At 54.7% G+C, this 14,769-nt stretch overlaps 1 protein-coding gene across 1 annotated transcript; it reads left to right on the plus strand.

Moving 5' to 3' along the window:
• The first annotated feature begins 4,584 nt into the window (after window positions 1-4,584).
• ANGPTL4 (angiopoietin like 4) lies at window positions 4,585-13,248 on the plus strand. Its single transcript, XM_079328136.1, has 7 exons — window positions 4,585-5,104; window positions 5,435-5,545; window positions 6,044-6,170; window positions 10,320-10,433; window positions 10,516-10,611; window positions 10,882-11,157; window positions 11,711-13,248. The coding sequence occupies exons 1-7, from the start codon at window positions 4,589-4,591 to the stop codon at window positions 11,884-11,886; spliced, it is 1,416 nt and encodes a 471-aa protein (XP_079184262.1). The 5' UTR covers window positions 4,585-4,588; the 3' UTR covers window positions 11,887-13,248.
• The last annotated feature ends 1,521 nt before the right edge of the window (window positions 13,249-14,769 follow it).

Raw genomic sequence — 14,769 nt, forward strand, 5'->3', positions numbered from 1 at the left:
ACTAGCCAAAGGCTGCTGATAAAATAGAAACCATTGTCTCACAAGGAGAGCAGAGCCCAGTCCTGGTGGCTGTGGTCCAGCCCTTCCCACATGGGTTTATGAGCAGGCTGAGTGTGCCAAGGGCCAACCTCATCCCAGGAACTGGGGCAGCCCCATCCCAGGAACCTGGAGCTCCCTGAGCCCTTAGCTGAAAACTCAGCCAGCCAGAGCCCCTAATGTAAAATGCATGTTGGTTAAACCAAGAGATGGCTGTAAAGAATAAGGGTCAGATTTCTCTGGCTGCCAAGCCTCCCACATTACCCCAAGCCCTCTGGTTTCCTGCCTTCTGGCATGTGTGACCTTCTGCACAGTGACCCCAGTGCTCCCCACGGAGCCCAGGATGGCAGGAAGAATAAAGAGGAGTGAAGACTTGTATAAAGTTCATCCAGGCTCCCCAGGAAAATAAGGAGACTGCTGGAACAAGAGCATTGCTGGCCTTTTATGTCAGCTTTTCAAACGTGAAAATGGGCCTCCCTGCTCTGGGCTAATGGGCCCCAGGGCCTTCTCCAGGTGAGAGGGACCCCAGGGTGGCTGAAACCCTCACCCATCCTCTGGAGACCTCAGCAGACAGGGCAGCCTGGGTAACAGCATCTTGCCCCAGCTGGTCTGCCAGTGCTCCCCAGGGCTGCCCTGTGCTGGCAGGAAAGCCAGAGGAGGCAGGGTGGGAATGGAGCCCAGTGACATGGCTGAGCTCCCTGTGGAGCTGCTTCTCACTGGGCTGGGTGGCTGTGGCAAATTTTCCATCTTTCTGACTGATTCTGCTTGGAAATGAATTTCTGCTCAAGAATCAGCCAAGAGCAGAAGTTTGGGTATCCTCTGACAGGGTGAGGGGGTGTCCCCAGGCCTGGAAAGGATGAGGCTATGCTCTGGCAGGCTGTGCCACCCTGCTGTGCTCTTGTGGCAGTGAGGGTTGGGGTACAACCAAGCTGGGCAGGTGGCAGGAGCTGCATGATCCATCTCCAGAGTGGGAAGTGACAAAGCTTGAGCCAGGAAACTTGCTTGGGAAGAGCAGGAAGAGGTGACCTCAGGGTTTAGCAAGCTGTTTGGCTGCAGGGCCAGGCCAGGGTGGCAATGGATGAATCCCTGCAGGACCAGGTGTGAGCAGAGACTGGGGGTACCCCCTGTGTCCGGGAATGCTGCCAGTGCCTGTCTGGGTGAGACGTGCTGCTGTGCACGGGGCCACTAGGAAATCCCTGTTGGATTTTCCCATCCTCTGCTGAATCAGAATTATGTTCCTCTGGAAAACCTAAATTTATCCTTGAAGCTGTGATGATGTATTTCACATGTCCTATTCCCTCTCACTGGAGTCTCCCTTACGTTTGCAATTTCTAACAGCAAAGCAAGGCTGTGAGTAACCTTCCTATAAATCATCCAACCATCCCTCCTGGTGACGTGAGCCTGGGGCTGAGCAGCTGCAGGAATCCGTGTGAGTTCAGACCAGGCTGAACTTTCACACAGTGACCTGCCAGGTCAGCCTGGGAAGGCAGGGAACAAAGACACTCCCCACAGCCCACCAGCTCACAGGCTGCCATGCATGGGGCAGGAACAGGGGAAGGGATGAGGATGGGGGGATGTGCCACCACACATGTGGGGGCTGTTTGAAGGAGCTGCTTGAGATGTGTGCTGGTGATGCTGCCTTTCCTGGGTGTCTGGGCAGGTGGCACTGCAGGGAAGAAGGGATAGGGATGGATATAGTGATAGGAATAAGGACAGGTATGGGACAATGGGGTTGGGAGCATCCCTTGATTCCTGAGAGAAGCTCCACAGAAAATAACTTCCTCTGGAGATTGCTGTTCCCTGCCCAAGGGCTGACCCCAGGCACATACAGAGAGCCCTGAGAGCCATCACTGTGCCCTGCTGGTCCCTGAGCTGCTCTGGGTCCCAAGGCAGCTGGGCTGGGGCAGTGTCCTCAGGGGGTTCCTCTGGGGACCTGCACAGGGGACAAGCTCCTTCATCCCCTTCAATCCTCAATCCTTCCCTGGCCCCAAGCCAAGCTGGACAGTTGGGACCCTACAGAGCTTTTGACCATAGCCCTTTTCCACACAGGACAAAGCAGGGCATGGAGAAATGCCCCAGGAGCTCACATTCTGCTGGCCAGGCCATTTTAAGCTCCATTTAAACTGCATCTGGCTCTGTGGAGAGAACCTTCCCATCAGCCTGTGGTCATTCCTAGCCTGAGGCAGCTCATGGCCTCTGAGGGCTTTGCATTTGTGTACCTTTAAAATTTGTATTTCTCAGGGCAAATTCGAGAAGTTGCAATAGGAAAACACAGCCAAAGGAAAACACAGCCAAAGGAAAATGCAGCCAAAGGAAAATGCATAAATCATGTGGCTTCTCAGCAGGCCTTGGCTTCTCACATTCCCTCTCTCCTGCCACTGCAGAAAATAACCAGTGGTAACATGTCTGCTGCAGCACCCAGAGTAACCCTGTCATTTCCCTGGACAAGCTCCAGTGTTGGGTAATGGTGGGCAGGGAGCAGAGCTCACCCAGGCTTCATTCTGCCTGACGTTGTTAACCCACAGCAATAGCCAACACATGGAACTGTGCTTCCCTGTTTGTCCCAGTGACTCAAGGCTTGGTGTTTTCCCATCCAGAGGGCTGTTGGGGTGCCGGGTGCTCCAGCCTTGGACTCCATGAGCGTGACTCCTGCCAGCTCACTCCCTCCTGGGATGCCAAAAAACAGCAATACTAGCTGAAAAGGAGAATTTTCATTTCTCAGATTCCATCTGGGAATTTTTGGCAGCCCCTACAGCACTCAGGGGTGGTGGGTATGGTAGCAGATCTGTCCTTGGCAGGGGGGGCAGAAGCCAGCCAGGGGCACCCCAAAGAGCCTTGAGGGACACCAGGCTCAGCAGAAGAGGCTGCTGGAGGGGGGCAATGAACCCCCTCCCCATCACTGCCACCTCTGTGTCCCCAGCTCCTCTCTAGCAGTAGTGTCTGGGAGAGCACAGAGGAGCCTCCCCAAAGCACAGAGATTTGGAAAAAGAAGGTCATATTATTGTTTCTTTTTCTCCTGCAGTGTTTCCTACCTGGGTTTTTGGGGTTTTTATTTGTTTTTTTTTTTTTCCTCTTTCCTCACTTGAAAAATTCTTTCTAACCATGAAAAAAACGTGAAAACAGTGGCTGGTGGAGGGGAACTTGGGACTCTCTGGAGTGTGTGCCTGCCGGAATTTCCAAAATTCCTCTTTAACCTCTGTGACTCCACCCTGAGCTGTTGCTGCTGGCTGCATTCTCTGAGGCCTTTCACTCACCCTTTGGACAGCATCAGCTTGGGAAGTACTTGGAGATGGCATGGGGACTCCTGGAAAGAGAAACCTTTGAGCCAGGCATTTTTGGACCAGATGAAAAGCCTTTTGCTGGGGCCATGCCTGAGCTGCAGGGCTCTGAGGGGCAGTGGTGGGATGGAGGCAGAACTTCTGCGGGCTTGAGCAGAGCAGCTTGGCCCGGGAACCAGGGGGCTGCAGCCCTGCTCCCAGGGGGCTCAGCCAGAGCCAGTGAGGGGGGGGAAGCAGGATTTGGCTCCAAACCCAAGAGTGGGAGGAGAGGCAGTTCCCTGCTCCAGGCTGCGTGTGCAGAGCGGGACGGAGCGCTGGGGCAGCAGGAGGAAGCGCCCCGTGGGGAGGGACCAGAAGGGCTCCATCTGCTCCAATCCGGACAGAGCCGGCAGCAGCTCCATCCCGGGGTGTGAATTCCTTCATGGAGACAACACAGAGACTCGAAAATCCCTTTCAGCCAGCAGAAAAGGACAGAACAAGAAGGAAGAGCCAGAAACCAGGGTCCGAGATATTGGCAAATAAAATAAGATGCACAATTTTCACAAGGGGGTGATTGAAACCTCTGAAAGGAGAGTAGTGAGAGATGGATCTATCCATCCTTGTTGCTCTTGGAGGCCAGGAATGTTTAGAGGAGTGAACATTGTACTTCCCTCAGGTGTACAGAGGAGCTAACCCTAAGCATGTCTCCTCCCCAGGGTTGGCAGCACCCATCTGTGCCAGGCCAGGGTGCCACAGGGTGCTCCTGCCTCGGGGCCAGCAGGTCCTAGAAGGGCACGGCCTCAGAAAGTGACATGGGTGCACCCACGGGAGTGAGGGACCAAGCATCAGGGCTTGGTGCAGATTAGGGTCCCCAGTGCAGGATGAGGGGCAGGACAGTCAGCAGGGATGGGATGGGCATGGGACAGGGATGGGATAGGGATGGGCATGGGGATAGGGATAGGATACGGATGGGCATGGGAACGGGGATAGGCATAAGGTACGGATTAGAATGGAGACAGGAATAGAGATGAGGACAAGGACAAGAATGGAAATAGGAATGGGGACAGAGGCAAGGATGGGGACAGAGATGAGGACTAGGGCAGGCAGGGCTCAAGACAGGGACCAAGGCTGCCCCGGGCGCGGGCGGCGGATACGGAGCCAGAGCCGCGGCCGCCGGGGAGGGCGAACAAAGCGGCGGGGCCGTGGCGGGGTGGGGCCGTGCGGGGCCCTCCCCACGGCGGGGCCATAAAAGCGGGGCGGCGGCGGTGGCGCGGGCCGGGAGCGGAGCGGGCAGGATGCGGCTGAGCGACGCGGCGCTGCTGCTGTGCGCGGCGGGGCTGGCGGCGGCCCCCGCGCCCGCACCGGGAGCCGGCACCGAGCGGCGGGCGGCGGCGGGAGCCGCGCGGGAGCGGCGGGCGCAGTTCGCCTCCTGGGACGAGGTGAACGTGCTGGCCCACGGGCTGCTGCAGCTGGGGCACGGCCTGAAGGAGCACGTGGAGCGCACCAAGGGCCAGCTGCGGGAGCTGGGCGGGCGGCTGAGCGCCCACAACAGCTCGCTGGGGCGGCTGCTGCGGCAGGCGCGGGAGGCGCAGGAGCGCGGCGAGCGGCTGCGGGGCAGCGTGCGGGAGCTGGAGGGCCGCGGGCGGCAGCTGCTCAACCTCTCCGAGGCGCTGCGGCAGCGGCTGGAGGAGGTAGCGGCTGACAAGGACGCGATCCAGGGCCGGCTGGAGCGGCTGGAGAGCCGGGTCCGTCTGGCGCTGCAGGCGCGGCCGGCTGGGAACCAGAGCGCTCGGGACCTGGGGGCGCTGCAGGTGAGCGCGGGGGACACCGGCAGCCAGCGGGGAGCGGCGGATGGAGCAGACCGGCATCGCCCGGCTGGGGCGGGCTAGAGAGAGTCCGACGGGCTACTGACACTGGCACCGGGAGCGCTGGTGGGGGGGACACAGCCCAGAGTCGCTGGGGAACACCGGGAGCGGCTGCGGGGAGGAGCGGTGGGGGACCCGGCCCGGCTGTCCCGGGACATCGAGGATCAGCCCCAGGGGAGCGGAGCGGTCCTGGCCGCACCAGGAGCGCCCTCCCGGGAGTCTCGCACAGCCGGAGCTTCCCGGGGCCATGGGGCTCACCTGACTCTTCCCTCGCAGTCCCTCATGGATGCTCAGAACCTGCGGATTGAGGAGCTTCTGCAGAAAATCAAGCAGCAGCAGTACAAGCTGGACAAGCAGAACCTTCAGATTAAAAGCCTGCAGAGCAAGGTGAGCCCCTGTGCTGTGCTGCAGCCCCCAGCCTGGCCCTGTGTGCTGCTGCATGGGCAGCCTGGTGTGAGCACCCCTCTGTCCCAGCTCTGGTGGCTGTGCTGGTGCTCCCTGGCTTTGGGCACCCAAAGGGGCTGCAGCTCTGGTCTCATCACATCACATCAGTGATGTGAGGGTAACAACCTGCAAGCTAACAGAGAGTTTGCATGGAGCAATGGGAGGAACTGGGGGGTGGGAGCAGCATCCCTACGCTCTGCATTTGCATTTATCTGCAGAATAAACTAACTAGCATGGGTGTAAAAAACCACAATCATTTCTGACTTTGCCAAGACTGGTTCCTCGTGGTTTCTAGGCAAGTCCAGCCCCAGCTCTGGCCTACAGGGAGTGGCTGGCGTGTGGCTGACCTGCTCCTCTGAGTAACCTGTTCCTCTCAGCAAAACAAGCTGAGATAAAATTGTTCTGACTTGTGCTTTTTTTTTTTTTTTTTTTTTTTTTTAGGTCAATCTACTAATTCCCCTACACCACAACAAAACACAGTCTCCAAAGTGGAAGATAAACCTGAAGAAAAGCCTCAACCTTACCAACCAGAGTCAGAATGGCAGTGGGGAGCCTATGCAGACACAGAGTGAGTATCTGCTTGTGTTGCCCTGCTCCTCTGTGCCAGAGCAAACTTGTAGCACTCGCAACCTTTTGAAGACAAAAGGTTCATTTGTCCTGAACCAGGGTGGAAGATTTGCTTTAAAAGCTAGAGCTTGGGAGTATGGCCAGAGTGAGGGGTTCTGGAGCACAGGCAGAATTCTTGCCTTCTGGGCCAGTGTTAGTCCAGCAGGAATTTAAGGATTAAAGAGGCTTTTTCCTGCCTGGTGTTAGGAATGAAGTAGGGAGCAGACAAAGCCAGAGAACAGGTATTTGTTGAAAGGATTGGCAGGCTCAAGATGAGGAGAGGAGGGTCTCAGCTCTTTTGAGTTAATTCTTATTCACCTGCTCTACCTTCACCAGGCAGGATCTGCTTTCCTGTCTGTGGAAGCAGGGGAGGGTTATAGGAAGCCCTGGCCTGAGAGCAGAGCTCTCTCCTTTGGCTCATATTTAGAGTTTATGCATGAAGTACAAGTGTCTCAGCTGGCACTGCCCTTAGCTGAAGGTGCTGAGTTGCAGTGGATGCTCACAGTCCTGGGAAATGTGCACTAGAGCAGGCAAGTGGATGCTGCATCTCCAACTCCTGGCTCTGCCTGGAGCATCTTCTGCTCTGGCAGCAGGACTGGAGGGGCTCCTGCAGAGCAGGTGTCCCCAGCTGTCCCATGTCCTGCAGCCTCCTTCCAGGAACTGGTGTCCCTGCAGGGTTTGCTGGCCAGGAGCAGCTGCTGTCATGCTGTGTCAGGTAGTGCTGGCTCTGCCTCTGCTGCTGTCTAGGGATTGTCAGCAGGAACAAAATAGAAATTAGGCAGGATGAGGAGGCATGTGGAATTCCTGCTCAGGGCCTGATGTAGGGATGGTTATGGGAAAACACGTGATAATTTTCCTGGAGCTGTCACTGGTGTGTCTGAAAGCTGGATGGGCAGAACAAAGGGCTTCTTCACATGGACAAGAAGAGAGGTGGGATGTGGGGCTTCAAATTCCTCCTGGGGTGTAGCCCAGTAGGGCTGTATAGGGTCAACCTTGCTCAGAGCAGCACTTCTGAGCCAGGAAACTCCCTCAGAACTTCTCTTCCTTGGTTTTTTGCAAACTCTGCTTTGTGACTTACCTATAGTAGCATGTGTCAGAACAGTTTGGGTGGGAAGGGATCTTTAGAGGTTACCTAGTATAACACTTGATTGCACTCTTGGGTTATGCTGAAAGTGGGGTGCAGGGAGATGGATTGGGACCTTTGCTACTTGCTGGTGCAGATGTAGGATGCTCTGGCATCTGCAGGCTACAGAAATGTTTGTGATGCATAGTGGAAGGCAGCAAGAGCTACAGCCCCCATGGATGCTGTGTGAGCTCAGCACCTTCCAGTGCTGCACTGTCCCTGATGGAAAGACTCTGGACATGCTGATTCTGTCCCACCTGTGAGTTTCCCCTTTCCTTACTCAATCCCTGATGCTGGTATCACTGTCAGAAAACAAATTGGCTTCGTTTCATTAGCAAGTTGAGTGAGTTTTCTGGCAAGTCTTAAAGCTCACAGGCTGGCCCTGTGCCCTCTGCCCGAGGGGGCTTGTGCTGGGGGGGCTTGTGCTGGGGGGGCTTGTGCTGGCTGCCCCTGGGCTATTGTCAGCAGAGCCTGGTGCCGGCATGGCCCCGGGGAGCAGTGATGAACTCCACCAGCAGCCCTTACAGAAAGACCCTTTCTTTTGCATCCAGCAAACACAAGTTTTTTCAGGGCAGGGCTGGCATGAAGCCAAGCATGTGAAAGTTGAAGGCTTGAAGCTGCTTGGAGAGTGAGAGGTTTAATAGCTTGCAGAAGGAGGATCACGTCTTTGGGCAGAGCCTGTGCTTGCTGGCAGCCTGCCGAGTAGGGGAAAGGTAGAGCCCTGCTCATGCTCTCCCCGTGGTGCTGAGACTCCAAAATAATGGGGTTGGGTTGGAGAGGGGGAGGCAGTGCAGGCAGCTCCAGGCATGCCCTGCCATCCCTGAGGATGGCTGTTTACACCGGCTTAGTGACCTCCCCTGTGTTGTGGCTGGAAATCCTGTTGGGTGAACACAGAGCCTAAGGCAGATCCAGCCTTGTTGTGTTGGTTGGTTAAATAAAGGGGGAAGGAAAAGAAAACACAGGAGCAGTCAGGAGGGCTTGCTCTGCTGGTGCCATTCGGATGTGCAACATGAACTGGAACTAACAAGCATGTTCCTCAAACAAAAAAGATTGAGCAGAAGTTGTTCAAGCAGCTGCATCTTGTTCAGCTGCTGGAGAGTCTCTATAGCACCAGGGGAGCAGGGACTGCAGCCCCAGAAATGAGAAACAGGCAGTGATGGAGTTGACTTGTGCATGCTGGGACCACTAAACATCTGCCTGGCACCATCCAGCTGATGCTGGGAGGTGCAGTGGGAGAGGAGGTGACGAGCTTGGCAAACCCAGCACCTTCCTACAGTGGCAGTATGAGCAGGGGCTAGTGGCTGGGCTGTTGCTTCCTGTGAGCCTGGTTTGCTCCTCTGCCTTCATTTACCCAGACAGTGGGGATATTCAGGATGCACTCAGCCCTGCATTGCTGGGGAGCTCTGTGTAGTTTGGATCCTTGATGCACAGTGCCCTCGATCCCTGTGTCATGGGTTCAGGGTGGGGCTGGGGCACAGCTTGTCCTGTAGTGCCCTGATGGTGGCTCCAGTCCCACCCTGGCCCTGGGGGTGTGGGGGATGTCACTATGTCACTGCTGGCTGTGAGAGAGGGGCTGCCCCTGCCGAGGAAAGGAAATTCTGTGGGGGGAGGGAGAGACGAAGGGAGAAATCTGTTGGAAATGGGTGAAAGGTGATGGCAGGTGTCATATTTCTGTCCCCTGCATCCCCCTGACCTTTCTTCCAACTGGGGCTCTGCTCTTCACCCCAGTGCAGTTCAAGGCTCCCCAGCACCCAATGAGGATGTTCTGCAGGGGCTGCTTTTGCTCTTGGCAGCTCAAAGACCCTTTTTCCCCCCTCCATCTGCCCCCAGAAAGCCCTTGGCTGTTGGAAGAAGCCCTTCTCCCTGCTGCTGCTCTGGATCATGGTGTCAGCCCTGACCCTGGGGCAGCTTGTGCAAGGGGACCCCACGGCAGTACCCCAGCACAGCCCAGGGCTTGTCTTGAGGTTTCTTGTCTGTCTCAGGGTCATGCTGGCAGCAGCTGTGAGCCAGGGTAGCCAGAGCTACAAGCCATCCGCCCTGGCCTGGGGAGAACAGGCCCCCTTTGTCTGGGGGTGACTGGGGCACCTGTCCCTGCTGACAAAGAGCCCCTTGACTGTGTGGCAGCCTGAGGCTGGAGTTGCTGCACATCCTCCTGCAGCCTTTTTTGGTGTTGTAACAGGTTCCCTGTGCCTCATCTCTCCCAAATGCTGCGGGTGGTGCTTCCTGGATGGACTTTTATCAGTGCTGTTGAAATGGTGCTTTGCTGGCAGCTCTGGGCAAAGTCCCTGCGGGGCAGAAGGAGCAGTGGGAGCCCCTGGGGATGGAGAGGGATGAGGCAGGGTGTGGCTTCACCCTGGGCAATCCACTCCTTCAATGAGCTGGGGCTCACAGAGTCCACACCCCCACCCCTGCCTTGCCTCAGTCATATATCTTGGAAAAAGGGTCATCCCAGCGTGGCACTGTGCCTGCTTGTGGCAGGTTGCCCAGCAGGATGTCTGGCTGGTGCCATCACAGTTGCTGGGAGAAAGAGGTCATGTGCTGGATGCTCAGCCATCTTCCTCATGTCAGGACTTTGTCTTTTTTTCTGCCCCCTGAGGCCTCTTGACTCTGCCCCTGCCTCATTTGGGATAGGGATGCTTGGCCCTGGCATTGCCCCACTCCAGGTGGGCTGTTCCTTTCTGTGGGTGTGGAGGGTCCTGGGAAGCTCCTCTGTTCCTCCTCGATGGGGAGCCCTGGTTTCCAGCTGGGGTCACTCCTGCCTGGCCCAAAGCCTGGCTTCTGCCTTGGGGGAAAGCCCAAGGAGCTCTGTTTGAATGAAAGGGAAGATGTGGGGTCACAGTGTTGAAAGCTGCTGAAGTCAGGGGCCAGTGTCCCAGCATGTGTCCACAGATGGTCAGGGCTGCAAGTGCTGGGGCCTTGGTAGTAGCCACCTGCTGAGGCAGTGGGCTTTGTGGCCATCTCCTCAGTTTCTGTTTCCTTCTCCTACAGAGCTCCCAGAGGGTTGCCAGCAGCTCTTCCTGGCTGGGCAGCACAGCAGTGGCGTTTTCCAGGTGCAGCCTGCAGGATCTCAGCCCTTTGAAGTGTACTGTGACATGACTGCAGGTAAAGGCAGGCTGTGTCCTGCAGCACTTGGCAGGGTGCTCTTGTACATGTACCCCAAGTGACTGTGCTTTCCCTGCTACAGAGGGTGGCTGGACAGTGATCCAGAGACGCATGGATGGCTCTGTGGACTTTGACCAGCTCTGGGATGCCTACAAGAATGGCTTTGGAGACCTTCGTGGTAGGTGGATGATGGTGTCTATGTTCTTACTGTGGAATAAGGGAAGCTTAGCAAAATTCCCCTTGTTGGCCTCTGGAACTCTCTATGCACAGACATGGGCTGAAGCAGGGGGACACTGCTTGCAGAGCAGGGCTCCTTGATCTTCCTGATGTGTCCTGCAGGTGCCAGACATTGATTCAAATGCTGCAGTATCCTAGTTTGTCCCTGCTTGTCTCTGCTTTACATGGCATGTTTGTGTCCCTGCAGCCAATGTCATGAGTCTTATTTCAGGTGACTTCTGGCTGGGCCTGGAGAAGATACATCACCTTGTCCAAGAGGGAAAATGCAATCTCCTGATTGAGCTGGAAGACTGGGAGGGGAATTCCCAGGTGGTTCAGTTTGTCTTCAGTCTTGGTGGTGAGAGCACAGCCTACACACTCAGCCTGGTGGGGCCTCTGTCTGGAGAGCTGGAAAACGCCATTGGGGAATTCAGGCAGCTGCCCTTCTCCACTCGGGATCGTGACCATGACCTTAAAGCTGACACAAACTGTGCCAAACACCTCTCAGGTCAGTCTGAGGTCTTCTACCCCAGTATGTGCACTTCTTTCAGCTCTGTCTGGTACTGGTACAGTGGGACACAGACCCTGTGGCACTGGACCCCTTTGCTGTTGAATCTATCTAGTCCCCTGCTTCCCTGGGGCAGCTGTTTCTTTGGGAGGAGCTGTGCAGGGAGCCAAGAGGGAAGGTGAAGCTGAGGGGGGGTTCATGATTCAGGTATTGGCCCAAGCATCTGTCTTCATAACTTTGCTGTCTGCCACTTTGCTTGGAACCTTTTCAAGCAGGGGAGATGCCTCCCTCGCCCTGGCTGCTGAAAGGTTGGAGGGGAGTTTTCACACAAGGAGGGGCAGCCTGGATATGCAGATGCAGCCTGAAATCTGTAGAAATCTGTAGGATCTGTGATATGTTCCCCAGTGCAAAAGGAACTCCTTGACTGTACATGAGGTGGTCTTATGAGATGCTGAAGCTCTGTAAGAATGGAGGAAATAGGAGCATCAGCTGCCTCGAACCTGGATTTTTCTGTCTGGAATTTGAGTTAACACTGTCTCTGTTGCCCTTGTAGGTGGCTGGTGGTTCAGCACCTGTGGCCATGCCAACCTCAATGGGAAGTATTTCCGCTCCATCCCCCGGCAGAGGCACGAGCGCAAGCAGGGCATCTTCTGGAAGACATGGAAGGGCAGGTACTACCCCCTGAAGTCAACCATCATGAAAATCCAACCTGCAGCACTGGAAGCATAGCCCTAAAGTTGCTACTCAAGACTGTCTTTGTGGAGCATGGACCTGAGCTCCATCACTCTGTGTTTACAGAAAACAACCTCCCCTTCCTTGGTTAGAAGCCCTTTAGAGGCACAACACTGCTCCTCGCTAAAAATAAAACAGCTCCACATTTCCAAAGCCCCCAGATGGAAGCTCCCAAACCTGAAGAGGAGCCCCAGGAGGAAGATTCACCTCCAGGGCATACACAGGGATCTTCTTACCTGCCATGTGCTGCTGTGGGAAGTTTAAATTGTCTGGTGCTTTCTATCCTGTCTTAACATTTCTGTACTGTGTTGATGAGCTGGGCCTGGGGCAGGCAGGGTGTGTGAGGTGTCCGCTGCTCTGGACCACAGTTTGGGTTTGGAGCCTTGCTATGTCCTGTCTTTCCCTGTTGTTCCAAAATGATGTCCCATGTACCCTCCTGTGAGAGCCCTGGTGCCTCCTTCCCGTGTGGGAGTGAGGGCAGTGAGCCTCAGGCAGCTCCATCTGTGCAGCCCCTGTCCCCCTGAGGTACAGGACTTGGTGGGGGGGCTGAGGGTTACCTGTGCAGAAGGGCACCTCCCTTGCCTTCCTTTTCAAGACCTGTATTTCTGGCTATGCTGGAATTTGCTGGGAGCACTGCTTCCAGCTCTAAGGTTGGGTGAGATCCTGCAGCTGGTTGCCTGAGGGGCCAGGTCCTGGGCAGCTGTGTCTGGACCTCTGCCTGGAGCCTGCCAGTGCTGCTGGGAGTGGGCAGGATGAGCCATGGGCCAGCACAGATACAGAGCAGGGACTGTCCCTGGGTGAGACCAGCCCTGTGCCACTGTCAGCCCCCAGAAATAGGAGCTGCCTTCTTCCACCAGACATCTCGTGCTTTGCAGAGTGACTGGGCCTGACCCACTTGTGTGTCCCAGTACTACAACAGGAGATAACAGGGTTTCTCTGCAAAAGCCACAGAGGGACACTTGATCAGGTGTGTACCATGATGTGTGGCATCACCTCTGCCTCTGGGGTGGTTCTCTGTGGAGAAGTGACCAAAACTGGTCCCTGAAAACTCATAGGTCAAGCTGCAGTCTTGGGGCTTCCCAAGCATCCTGCCCTAATGAAGTCATATTGACTACTGTGCTAGAGCTCCTAGCTGCTAAATACTGTACATAGTTGTTTGTAGGATGTTGGACCTTGTTGATGAATTCCCTGTTTCTATTTGTTTTCATATTTAAATGCTGTGTTAATAACAATGTGGTGTAATTTATAAATGTTGATGCTGTAAAGGAAAGCAAGTGTAGTTTGTGTATTTTAAACTTTTTTTGTACTAAAATATCTTTTCTGAAGATGTCTTTTAATAAAAACAAGCCTTTAAGTGTCCTGCCTGGATTATTTTTCTGATGGTTTACCTGTGGCAGGTGTGTGGGAGCATTGTGAGGACTCTGCATTTGTAAATTTTCTTTGTTGGAAGTGTGACCTGAGCTCTGTTCCCTTCTGGCCTCCATGTTCATGTAGCCTTATGAAGCTTTGAGATCAGTTGCTGCTATAAAGCCCAGCAGCAGGTTTTACTCTGCTTGAAGTTTATGGGCTCCTAAGTTTCTTTTCTTCCTGGAAGTTAGGCTGTGGGGCAGCAAGTTTTTAAGTGCTGATGTCTTGAGTTTTCTTATTCCCTGGTGGCAGACCTTCGGATGAAGGGGATAGTCCTTGAAGGTTGCTGGAAGAGTTTGTGCCAGCTCTTTGAAAGTGAGCAGAGGGCGAGGTCTGGATGATCCAGGCCAAACAAAGTCAGCTGATCAGGGCAAGCCCTAAAAAATTCCTAACCTTTTAGCTGCTTGTACTACATGTGTGTAGTCATCCCCAAAAGCATTTATTGTAACTTCTGTGGGGGTGATTATTGATGGAAGAATGAAATGAGCAGATGGTGCTGGGGTCTTTAAGGTGATGGGGGTAAATTCCAGCAGTGCTCCCAATCCCATCCATGTTTTTTTTCCAGCTCCAATATACTAGAGCTGGAGAAAATCATGGGTCCTTGTCTGGGCTGGTTAAGGAAGGAAGAGGGAAAGCTCATTGCAAAAAGAAGAGATGTGACTGGTCTAGTCCCCTGAGCAGCTCTAAAAATAGCTGATGTACCTAAATGTGGCCCCAGCTCCCACATCTGTCCTGCTTCCATGGGGAAATCCCAGGGTTAATGATAGCTCCAAGCATATCTGTGCAAACAGCCCATTATACCCAGCTCTGTGCTCACTCCTGCATTCAGAAATGCATTTTTAATATTTTCTTTGCTTAATTCAAAACTTGCTTAGTCCTTGAGTGCAGCAGCACATACTGGAGTGCATATTTTAGTCTGGATGCTAAAGTGATTAGACTGAGGTGGGATTTGTGCATCAAATAGAAGCTGGTGAAGGAGTGCTTCTGCAGTGCCAGTTTTTTGGGGTTTTTTTTGCAGATTTAGGATTTGTTCCCCTGTGCTGCATTTGAGCTACAGGAGGTGCCTGATTGATGGTGCCAGCTAGTACCAGACTTCATCCAGGGTTTGGGAAATGCCAAATGGGCAAATGATAAATGCCCTAAATCATGCCTATCCTAGGGATCACAGCTCTGCTTTCCTGTGTGTCTCAGTCTTGTCTGTTCTGCTGCACAAGTCTCTACATGCCATCAGTCTTGGTGCCACATGTGGCATCCTCAGGGCCCATCAAGGGCCCTCTGCAGAAGCCAGTTCTGCGTCTGTTTTCATCTGAAATCCTCCACCTCTTTCATTTTTAACAACCCTTTCAGCTGCTGTTCGTGTCAGCATCTTGGAGCTGCTACAGGGCTCCCTCCAGCGACAGAGCCAGCACGGTGTCAGGGGCACAGGCTGCTGCAGAGTCCTGCTGTGCTCCAGAACCAGCCCTGAGTCCTGCT

This window comes from Erithacus rubecula (genome assembly GCF_903797595.1).
Source record: "Erithacus rubecula genome assembly, chromosome: 28".
In the NCBI taxonomy this organism is placed as follows: domain Eukaryota; kingdom Metazoa; phylum Chordata; class Aves; order Passeriformes; family Muscicapidae; genus Erithacus; species Erithacus rubecula.